At 44.0% G+C, this 12,439-nt stretch overlaps 1 protein-coding gene across 4 annotated transcripts in view; it reads left to right on the top strand.

Moving 5' to 3' along the window:
• Positions 1 to 12,439, top strand: part of PALM2AKAP2 (PALM2 and AKAP2 fusion) — a 388,863-nt gene that overhangs the window by 218,166 nt on the left and 158,258 nt on the right. For all 4 annotated transcript variants that reach the window (XM_074953529.1, XM_074953530.1, XM_074953531.1 and 1 more), the window contains one exon: positions 4,618 to 4,700. In XM_074953529.1, the coding sequence (XP_074809630.1) occupies positions 4,618 to 4,700 (83 nt within the window). The remainder of the gene's footprint in view (positions 1 to 4,617; positions 4,701 to 12,439) is intronic.

Genomic DNA, 12,439 nt, shown 5'->3' with positions numbered 1-12,439 from the left:
AAAGCAAGATGATCCACCAGCCATTCTTATTCACTCTGTAGAAAAACAGTAACGTTAGAAAAGTCCCAGATCAATCCGTGTTGCATGGGAATACTTTTTCCTTCAGTGCTAAATCGTCATATGATCAAGGAATGTTAAAGGAATATTTCCATGGATAAGCAGCAGCGTGGAAACTGTTTGCCTTCCTTCAGGCAGACAATCCTTTAAAAAAGGTAATTATAATAAAACCAAAAAGCAGCAGAGATTGTGCTTAAAGTCGAGCACAGAACTCCCTGCTTGAACCTCTAGACCACTATTTCTTACACCAAGTATGTGTATAAAATTTAGCAAGTGCAGATGGCGAAAGCATACTGCCCACAAGTGCACAACGCCATTGGGTATAGTTTCATCTGTGCCTGTACACATGTAAATTGCCATTCTGTAAACCCCACTGGAAGTTACTTGTATAAATCCTTGTGCATTGAGATGAGATTGTAACCCTCTAAATTCATTTGGCAGCAAAGTAAATATTTTAATTATTTAATCTGAGCTGGACTTTAATTTTGTTAAATCTGTTAGGTCAATGGCAAAAATCTAAAACTAAGTAATCAAACCACTGTATGTGACTGCTTGCACTTAAGCTAGCCAATCCCTGGGTCTATTAGCATTATTTTCAGGTGTTTTTTTTGTTTTGTTTGTTTTTTTTCCTTTTCTCTCTAGCCTTAAGCTTGATTTGGACATAATATTAATAGGGCAATTATTCAGAATGGCAAATTTTTAAACTGCCTTCAGATGTGTGCATTAATCAGGTCCAGCAAAGTAGGGTTGACACTAGTTTCCTTAGGACTCTCATCCAAAGGTGAACTTCAAAATTCTCCAGGAAGTGGGATGCTTGATCCAGGAGGGGGGGCACTTCCCTGGGAGTTAATCCTCAGCTAATGCCCCAGGGTAGTAATGGGAGGCATTGGACTGTCCAGTGTGCTGTACTTTGGATAAGGTATACAAAAGTAAGGGCCAGATTCTCACTTATACTAAGGCCCCTTCTAGGCACTGCTGAAACAGTGTAAATGAAAATCGGGGATAAGTCTTGACTATGGCACTGTTGATGAGGGTCCTAGTCCTAGTGTCCTTGCCCAACTGCAATCAAGCTAATTTGCATTCTGCCTATAAGAAGTCTCTTCAGCTTCACTTAAATAGACTATTCTCCTTTTCCTGCATTTAGCTATTGCTGAGCCCTGGTCTACACTAGGACTTTAGGTCGAATTTAGCAGCGTTAAATCGATGTAAACCTGCACCCGTCCACACGATGAAGCCCTTTATTTCAACTTAAAGGGCTCTTAAAATTGATTTCCTTACTCCACCCCTGACAAGTGGATTAGCGCTTAAATCGGCCTTGCCGGGTCGAATTTGGGGTACTGTGGACACAATTCAACGGTATTGGCCTCTGGGAGCTATCTCAGAGTGCTCCATTGTGACTGCTCTGGACAGCACTCTCAACTCAGATGCACGATTGTCTGCCATTGCTCTGATGCAGGGAGGGGCGACTGACGACATGGCTTACAGGGTTGGCTTACAGGGAGTTAAAATCAACAAAGGGGGTGGCTTTACATCAAGGAATATTTCAGGCAGGACTTCACGGAGGGTTCCGATAAGAAATGGTGCACCTAAGTTATTGTTCTTATTGGATCAAGCAGGTTGGTCTGGCCTCTGATTGATACATGGCTAGATTTACCTCGCTGCACCTTCTCTGTGAGTGACTGCAGTGTGACCTAGAGGAATGAGACCCCTAGGTGGGGGGAGGGGGGTGGGGGGGTTTACAAATGAGTACAAAACAAATCTGGTCTATTTCTTGTTTTGATCCACTCCATCTATCTTTTACATCTTTGGCTGGCAGCAGACGGTGCAGAAGGACTGCATGCCATCCACATCTCATGGCTCAGCAGAAGATGGTACAAGAGGACTGCTAGCAATCCGTATCACCTGCCTGCTCACCATAAGATGGTTCAATAGGACTGACTGCAGGACTAAAGAGAATGACCTGGTCAAGTCACTCCAAATTTAGTCCCTGCGCCCATGTCTGCCCAGGCGCTCCTGATCGACCTCACAGAGGCGACCAGGAGCACCTCGGACATGACGATGACGGCTACCAGTCATACTGTACCGTCTGCTGCCACAAGGCAGGGGGTTGCTGCTGCTGTGTAGCAATGCAGTACCATCTCTGCCAGCACCCAGGAGACATACGGTGACAGTGAGCTGAGCGGGCTCCATGCTTGCCGTGGTATGGCGTCTGCACAGGTATCTCAGGAAAAAAGGCGCGAAACGATTGTCTGCCCTTGCTTTCACGGAGGGAAGGGGGGCCTGACGACATGTACCCAGAACCACCCGTGACAATGTTTTAGCCCCATCAGGCATTGGGATCTCAACCCAGAATTCCAATGGGCAGCGGAGACTGCGGAACTGTGGGATAGCTACCCAAAGTGCAACACTCCGGAGGTCGACGCTTGCCTCGGTACTGTGGAAGCACTCCGCCGAGTTAATGCACTTAGAGCATTTTCTGTGGGGACACACACACTCAAATATATAAAACCGATTTCTAAAAAACCGACTTCTATAAATTCGACCTAATTTCGTAGTGTAGACAAACCTGAATAATCTTGCACTATTAAACAGCTGCTGTGTTGTGTCCCAGAGGTGGCTGTATTGCACTGATGGCCAAAGCTATTTATATATTTAGGGCTTCTGTTTTGGGGGGTATTTTCATTTTTCAGGATTTATTTTTGGCAATGTGAATTTTTTTATGCAGATGTAGAAAGACAATGGAGCAAATTAGCAATCAGTTTGCAAACCTCTGGAAGATAATAATGTGATAAGTAACAGTCAGCATCGATTTGTCAAGAACAAATTGTCAAACCAACCTGGTAGCTTTCTTTGACAGGGTAACAAGGCTTGTGGATAGGTAGGAAGCGGTATCTTGACTTTGCTAAAGCTTTTGATACTGTCTCGTATGACTTTCTCATAAACTCAGGAAATGCAACCTAGATGGAGCTACTATAAGGTGGGTGCATAACTGGTCGGAAAGTCATTCCCAGAGAATAGTTATTAGTGGTTCACAGTCATGCTGGAAGGGCATAACGAGTGGGGTCCTGCAGAGATCAATTCTGAGTCCGGTTCTGTTTAATATCTTCATCAGTGATTTAGATAATGGCATAGAGAGTACACTTATAAAGTTTGTGGATGATACCAAGCTGGGAGAAGTTGCAAGTGCTTTGGAGGATAGGATTAAAATTCAAAATGATCTGGACAAACTGGAGAAATAGTCTGAAGTAAATAAGATGAAATTCAATAAGGACAAATGCAAAGTACTCCACTGTGTGTGCAACTGACTGTTCGTTCCTTACAAAATGGGAAATGACTGCCTAGAAAGGAGTACTGTGGAAAGTGATCTGGGGGTCATAGCGGACCACAAGCTAAATATAAGTCAACAGTGTAACACTGTTGCGAAAAAAAAAAAAAAAAGCAAACATCATTCTGGGATGTATTAGTAGGAGTTTGTTGTAAGCAAGACACGAGAAGTAATCTTCCACTCTACTCCGTGCTGATTAGGCCTCCACTGGAGTATTGTGTCCAGTTCTGGGTGCCACATTTCAGGAAAGATGTGGACAAATTGGAGAAAGTCCAAAGAAGAGCAACAAAAATGATTAAAGGTCTAGAAAACAAACCTATAAGGAAAGATTGGGGAGGGGGTGTGTGAAATGGGTTTTAGTCTGGAAAAGAGAAGACTGAGTGGGGACATAAGTTTTCAAGTACATAAAAGGTTGTTACAAGGAGGAGGGAGAATTATTCTTCTTAACCTCTGAGGACAGGACAAGAAGCCATGGGCTTAAATTGCAGAAAGGGAGGTTTAGGTTGGACATTAGGAAAAAATTCCTAACTGTCAGGGTGGTTAAGCACTGGAATAAATTGCCTAGGGAGGTGGTGGAATCTCCATCACTGGACATTTTTAAGAGCAGGTTAGACAAACACTTGTCAGGGATGGTCTAGATAATACTTAGCCCTGCCATGAGTGCAGGGGACTGGACTAGATGACTTCTCGAGGTCCCTTCCAGTCCTATGATTCTATGCCCCAAAAGGCGGGGGGAGGTTGGGGGATTTCTGTGTACATACTATAATAAGTAATCTCTTTGTAATGTTTCCCAGTGTGTATTAACATAGCACGGTTTCAAACAGCACCATGTTAAAGCTCACTAGATGACTGGAGAACCGTTAGTGCTCATCAGCAAGCTCCACACAGATCAATTAATGTGCAACACCTTAGTGCGCTTTATAAAACAGGCCCCTGAAGTCTACGTTTCTGCTGTGTAGACCCTTACCATTTCTGGTATCTTTCCTATGTTTTTTGGATAAACGCTGATTTCACTTTTTTGTATTGGGGGTGGTTTGGTTGGTGTTCAGCGGTTAAAACTAGAAACCCTAATAATAGTTTTATTGAGAATATTTTTAAAGGACAAGGTAAAGATTTTCTCAATAAAACTAACACAACATTGAGCCAACAACAACATGTCACTGAAACAAAGCAAGTACTGCATCCAAACAAGACAAACGTTTGAATAAGTATACTCTCACTGACTCTGTTCACAGGAGTGAAGGGAATGGCTGTGTTGCCTAAGGATGGAAGAGGATCGTGCTCATGTGAAAGCCCTGAAACAGCAGTGACTGGGATGGTAAGTTTATATTCACCTTTTACTTGTCAGCAAGTTATGGATTCATGCTCTGTGGAAACCAATAGTAGGTGACAGCTGTCAGAGTGGTAGCTGTGTTAGTCTGTATCAGCAAAAACAATGAGGAGTACTTGTGGCACCTTAGAGATTAACCAATTTATTTGGGCAGACGGCCTACATTTTCCACTGTGGTGACAGAATTTTCCTTGGCAGGAATAGTTTATCAGTATAAGTTCCATGCCACTCAGCTGGCCTCAGGTGGGTCCTTTCCTAAATATTTTGAGACCTGATGCAACAGTGAGGCTTAGGAGGGCTGGTTTTTATGATATGACTGAAATATTTGATTTCTAGCAGAGGTGACAGCAACACAGATTGGAGCATTGAAAAACAGGCAACTCTTAAAAGGATCTCAAACAAGTGCCAGCTCTGTTGTGCCCAGTAAAATGTTTTCAGCAGTTCACAGCAAAACTAGGCTTTAGCTAGTTTGTTTGAATGAATCAATTTTGAGACCCACCCCTCCAGCCTATTCTCTTGTCCACCCTCCTCAGAGCTCTCTCTTCATCTGGGCCAGGTCTGTGGTCCCTAGTGTCACCAGCCCCTTTTAAGCACTGGAAAACAGCATGTGGGACAGCTCAGAAACCTAGGGAAGGAGTATAGACAGAGACCCATGTTATACCTGCACACCACTTAGTCTCTGGGCTCAGCTTGCAAGGTGCTGATGACTCCCTGAGTTGTGTTGAGTACCCTCAGCTGTTGGAGAGGCATAGCCAGAGGTGGATATATTTCTGGGCAGTTCTTTGTCTTCCTGCTGTGACTTTTAATGTACGGTCTGGGCACATACAGTTGTGTGTTTAGAAATTTGAAGAAATAAGTAAAAGATGCAGGCGGGGAAAATAAAAGACTGAAGTCCATGGGAGTTGAAGGCAATAAGCACCTTGTAAAATCAGGACTTGTGTTCAGTGCCTATTGATATAAATACATGTGAAACGTTCATATCTTGGACCATATGTGACCTAGAGTCTCTAAATTCCTGAGTTCCTGTGGCTTCAAGTAAAATCACTACAAACCTAAATATACTGGACAATTTTGTGGAACCACAAAAGTGCCTCCCATATTAGGAAATCTACAGGAACACAGAGTGAGAGCTCATCTTTTTCTCATTTTTAAAAATAACAACATCTTACTTAATAAAATGATCCTCTGCACAGCAAAGGGAAAAGCTTAATGACATTGGCAGAGTTCTGTAATAGGAAGGTGGACTCGGTCATCGGTGTCACTATGAACAAAATCAGCAAAATGTTGTTACAGGAAACGGAATAAAGAACAGTAAAGCACCCTTACCGGCATTCAAAAAAACCAAAATTGATCAGAGCAAGTTATCCCAAGCTGCAATGTTCACTCAAGTCGCTAACTTTAGCAGAGCCTCATAAACTGCATGGTGAAGTTTGAGGTTTATATTTTTGCAAAGATTACAGACTGTAACTAGTTCTGTGCTAGAGTATGAAACAACCAGACAGCATCTGCTTCTATAAGCTGCAATTTGCTGAGGGGCAAACCCAATCCTGTTGAATCCCTAACACAATTCACCTTGCTGCTGTTGAACAATGAAATGACCAATGTAATACAAAAAAGCATGAATGGGCCCCATTTGGATCAAGTTCAAAAAGCTGGATACAGATATAGCTAGAGCATTTTTAGATGATAACCATAGAGGTTCATTGCACAGCTGGTGTAAATCAGCATAGCGCAATTGATAACACTTGTTGGTTTACACCAGCTGAAGACCTGGCCCATAAAGTTCCTCTCAGCCTAATGAAACCTGGAATTGTAAGACCAAATTGTGCTCTAGGTTAGGGGTCTCAAACACGCAGCCCGCGGGGTTATTTCCTGCGGCCAACCAAGCTCCCCGCACCCCCCCCCCGGGTTCCCCCCGGAGTTATTTCCTGCAGGCTGCCAAGCTCCCCTCCCCTGCCCCCCGCTCTCCCTCCCTCCAGCGTGCTGCATCCCCGCTCCTCTGCCTACCTCCAGGTGCTTCCCGCCGCCAAACAGCTGTTTGGTGGTGCTTAGCACCAGGGCCAGCTCTAGGCACCAGCAAACCAAGCACGTGCTTGGGGTGGCATTCTGGCCCCCCCCCCTTTTTTTTTTTTTTTTTTTTTGCTTCAGCGGCATTCCGCTTGGGACAGCCAAAAGCCTAGAGTCGGCCCTGCTTAGCGCTTTCCAGGAGGGAGGGGTGAGGAGCCGTGTCCTGCGGAGAAGAGGAAGGGATTTGGGGAAGGGGGTTGGAATGGGGCAGGGAGGGGGCGAAGTTGGGGTGGGGACTTTGGGGAAGGGGTGGGAGGAGGCGGGGCCTCATGGAAGGGGTGGCGTGGGGGTCTGGCCAGAGGCGGCAGGGTGCGTGTGTGTCAGTGATGCGGCCCTGGGGCCAATATATTAGTCTTCATGTGGCCCTCGTGGTAATTCAAGTTTGAGATCCCTGCTCTAGGTTATGCACATTGCCATGCCCTTGTCCCTGCCGTGGACAAGGAAGAGGCCCCCAATGGAGGATGTGCAGCATCAGATATTAAACTACTGCACCTTGTGACTAAAATGAAGTGTAGTATCAGTCTTCTTTATGCCACAGTTAAAACACGGCCCTCGTGAACAGTTGCTACATGTCACGTCTTCAGGACCAGCCGAGCCAGGCCCATGAGTTCATGAAGACTCAATTTCAGAAAAATCTTATTGCAAAACTTTACTTTCTTGATCTGCTTGCATAACCTATTATATACATGCAATGCCTGCTTGATGGTGAGAATAACATGTTCTCTGCTATTTGAGACTCTCTTGTAGCTGTAGTTCAAAACGGAGATTGTGTGTGGGTGGTATAAACTGCAGCTGTTTTCTTTATTCTTCTACCCTCGTTACTGCTTAATGGGAGAGAGTTGACATCTGCGTATGCCATTCTGTTCTTCCTCTGCAATATTTACTTTACAAGTGATAGGGAGGCTCAGTGTGGACAACCTGTAATTTCAATTGCAGATTTTGGTAGCGATGTCTGGTCAATAGGTAGGTTCCAGGGAATCAGAGCTCCAGTTATAACTGATGATTCAATCCACGGGCTAGGATATCTTTCAAGAGACACGCATAAACCAGAGCAGGCAGTTCAGATTATCCCTTTAGCCCACTGTTTTGGCTGTGCTGCAGTGGGTACCCTTGCAAGTACAGTATTTTCCAGGGACCACACCTCTGATCAGCAGTTCTGGCATGGTTCAGGGACCATCTTCAGCTGCCTACATTCATGGTGGCGTGTAGAGTCAAACACTGCACACCACCCGAGCACAGGTATAAATAGGGTGAGCAGATGTCCCGATTTTATAGGGACAGTCCCGATTTTTGGGTTGGTCTTGTATAGGCTCCTATTACCCCTCCATCCCCATCCCAATTTTTCACACTTCTGTCTGGTCACCCTAGGTATAAATAGCAGGGTAGACAGTACTGCTTAGGCAAGCAGGATCAAGACATGTCAGAACCTTAGGGTATGTACCCTACACGGTTCTCTGCATGCTTCCCGCTTCAGGGAGCTGCCAGAGCCTCTCAGCTGTAGCGAAAAGCTCTAGCAGCTCCTGAAGCTGTCAAAGCCTTCCCTCATTGCAGTCTCTTCCCTGCCAGAGCTTTTAACTGCAGCACGTATGCTACATGCCTTGCCGTCACAAGTGTAGACAAGGCAGCATTGTGCAGCCCCATATTTTAATAAACCACTGAAAGGACCAAGTACACATCATGACATTGTACCTTAATTACATATGTGGCCCCCTTTACCATAGAATCTGAGCCCCTTACAACCATTTAACTGTACAACACCCTTGTGAGGTAGGGAAGTGCTGTTCACTTCATTTTGCAGATGCGGAACTAAAAGTAATTGACTTGCCCAAAGTCACGCAGGAAGTCTGGAGCAGAGACCTGAACCCATGGCTCCCAAGTCCTAGGCTTCTGCCCTAACCACTAGTCTAATTGCTTCTGCTTTATTACCAGAATAGTTATCAAAGACCCAGGCCCTGAATCTACACTCATGCTAACATACACCAATAGGAGATGAAAATTAGTCCAGCAAACTCTGGCAAGTTTCATTCACTTCATTGGGCTGCTTCTACAACAAACCAAAGGCCAGAGCACCAAGAACAGGGTAAAGAGGTGGGAACTGACTCTTACACAGTGTGGCTTAAAATGTCAAAGGTGACCAATGACTTCAGGTGCATCAATATTTTGGATGCTCAGTTTGAGACATCTTAAAGGGGCCTGACTTCCAGGGAGTGGATGCTCAGCCCTCAAGGGGTTAGGTACCCCAAATCCCTGATCATCTTTTAAAATTTAGACCTGCATGTGTGGTATAGGAATTCCCCCCCCCCCCCCCTGTAATTGGTGTCAGATCTTGCTATCATTCCAAGCATGGGGGTCTGTTAAAATCCATGAGCATGCTATGAGTCAATTTCAGAGAGCAAATTAATCTATTTTAGGTAGCTAAAGCCATCCTCGGTTGACTTCTGCCAGTTTGAATTCTTATTCTCCATAGGCCAAATTTTCCTCTGTTACACTGGTTGCAGCCACATTCATGGTCAAGTCAATGGGACTGGAGTGAAGTAATGGAGAGGAGAATCTGGCTAATCTATTGGGTTGCTCAGAGGAGTGCAAAACTAAGTATTCATTTACAATTATGCCTTTTGCTAATTGCTCTTGAATATGTACTGTGGCTGATATTGAGCAATGCAGCTATGTGAGTTGTCGAAAGCTATTACAGCCATTACGTTTGACCTGTGGCACTGTAATGTTTTGTGCCTCAGCTTGGGAACTGTCACAGGGAAGTACCAAAACTGTCATTCTGTCATGCTGGTGTGTAAAATGTACCCACCTGGCTTCACACCCAAAGACAAATATGATTGCCCACTCAGGATGTATTCTAATGAGATATCAAAATGCAAGAAGTGATTGGTAGTGCAGAGCTGGATTTCCATATAGATTGCAGTCTGTTTTAATGAGCAGGCCTAGAATTGGATACTAGTCCCATCGTAGCATTATAGTTACATTTTGCATGATTTCACTTATGAGCTGAAAATGCAGTGAATCTAAGATCTCCATCTTCTACTTAATTTGGTGAGAAGCTGTGCTATCCAACAATGGCCTGATCCCAAGACACCTGATATCAATGGGGCTCTTTCCTTTGTAGTTCAAGAAAACAGCTGTTTGTCTTTAGCAGTTGTTTTTATCATTGGAGAAGTGAGAATTTTATTTTCTGACTATATCAAGTTTCTTCAGTACTAAGAAGCTCTGGGTAGACTTGGTTTCCTCACTTAACTATTCCAGTGTGATTGGTCTTGTCCTCTCTTCCATAGCCAATGCATATCCTGTGCTTGTGACCATTCTAACATCATTGTGAGAGTTGGGACTATCTTGAATCTTCATAGCCTATATCCTGGGTATGAGGAAGGCTAGATGTAGATGGAAGACTGCTTAATTTACGAAGATTTGTATTTTAATATGTAAAATTCAGAAGCTTTAAAGGTATTGGAGTTTAGTAGCATGGAGACAGAAAAGGTTAGTAATATGGCTTAGCACTTTAAAAAATACGATATTAAGGGTCTTACTGATCATCTTTAAAGAGATAATGTAGAATCAATTAACCTGTGCGACTGTCTTTCCTCTTATGGCCAAGGTCAGCAACATTGATGTTGATGAATCAAAATTATCCTTTGGTTACAATAAGGATAAATATTCCATGATCAATGGATGTTTTTTTTACTAATAGATTACAGGCATGATATTGCAAATATTTAAACCTATGAGGGTCTTGAGAGCTTGCAGCCCTAAGTCTTTATTTCCATGCTGGTGGAGGTAAATGTAAGAATTCCCTTGGATACAAAAGGTTTTGAAGTCTCTCATTTCTCAAATCTAATAGAATGAATACAATTAGTAAGATAAGCACCTCTTCTCTTCAGTGTGGTGAAGCCAGCTCCTGCAACAGAACCGGCTCCCTTACCCTCTGTCTGTGCAATGTAAAGGTGAACAATGCCTCTACAGGGGCAGGTATCCGAGCTCATCCACCTAAAATGTTGTCTGAATGGTCTATTATGCAGCCACATCTGCATTATTTAAAAGGCCTACCTCCAACTTCTGTCTCCTTCTCCTCTGGCTCTCCATCCTGTCAGTATCCCTCAGGGTTTTGTTTCTGCACTCTATCCTTGGCCAACGTCATCTGGTCACACTGCTTCAGCTATTGCCTATCACCCCTATATTAATAAATTCTTGATCTACCTCTCCACCCCATAGTCTTCCCTTCCATTCCACCTCACATCTCCACTTGCCTCAGTCTTCCTAGATGCCCTACCACCATCCCAAAATTAAAATGGCACAAAATAAACCCCTCCTTCACCTCCCTCCCATCCCATGTCATACCTGTATTTTTCTCCCTTTTTCTCCTTTCTATGTTACTGCTGTTGACTTGATAACCTCCCTGTTCCTCAGCCTAGCCATTTTCTTATCTTGTAATGCAGTCTCCTTCTCATCCCACATTCTGGCATTAAATCCTGCCAGTTTTTCTGCTACCCCTCTTCCAAAATCCACCTGTTCCTCTCCATTTTGATCACAAGGTCTCTATCTTACCTTGACTCCTGCAGTCTCCTCTCATCTGGACTTCAATCCATCCAAAATACTGTCTCAAATTTAGCTTGCATGCTACTCTAAGCACATCCCAACTCTCTTCAAAGCATCTAAGTGGCTTTCCCCCTCACTTTTTGCACCAAAGAGAGGCAATAACTTACACTTCAAGTCAATTGAAGTTTGTTAGTTCCTACAAGCCTCTCCTTTCATTTCCTGTCATTTTCCCTACTTGCCTCTGCCAAAGGTCCGTAACTGCCCCTTTTGATTACTTCGGTCATCTGCACCTTCCCTCATGGTGACCCTTAATCTTGGAACCACCACTTTAGTCCACTCTAACTCAACTCTCATTATTATTTATACTTGGAGAACATAACAGTCCCAATGAGGGATCAGTGCCTCATTGTGTTAAGTGCTGTAAACACACATCATAAAAAGACTGTCTCTGCCCCACAGAAATTACAATCTAAGTAGAGTTGTACCCGTGTTGGTCCCAGGATTAGAGACAAGGTGGGTGAGGTAATATCTTTTATACACAGAATATGCTCTGAGGAAGTCCAAGATACACAATGTCACACATTCAAAACAGCCTTCACCAAACAAAGTGAAGCAGATCCCATCATGGAACAAGACACACAAATGCTCTCAGAGAACCTGCTTTAAGAAAAAAAGATCCCACACTTCAAATTGTCATGGACCACCCCACACTGGAATCCAGAGATATCATTAAACAATTACAACCCATACTTGATGGTGATCCCATCCAGATAGAAATCTTTCCCAAACCCCCCTCTTCGGGCCTTCAAACACCTCACCCCAAGCTCATCAGAAGCAAGCTCCCCACAGAGGGAAACACTAACTTAAAGTGGCACCAGCCCCTGCTACAACAAATGCAAAACCTGCAGACCTATTACCAGAGCTACAATAATCAATCCTCCCCTCCCCACACACACCTTTCAAGAGCCATGCATCCTACACAGGCCTATCACAACATATGGTGTATCTCATCCAGTGCACTAAATGGTCCAATAACTGTGAGTGAAAAGAGACCATCACTAGGCTCTAGAATGAACTCTTGGAAAAATGAGACAAAAGCACCATATCACCTGTGGGTG

Source organism: Natator depressus, chromosome 5 (genome assembly GCF_965152275.1).
Source record: "Natator depressus isolate rNatDep1 chromosome 5, rNatDep2.hap1, whole genome shotgun sequence".
Lineage (NCBI taxonomy): Eukaryota > Metazoa > Chordata > Testudines > Cheloniidae > Natator > Natator depressus.
This window is presented reverse-complemented; position numbering and strand designations above follow the sequence as displayed.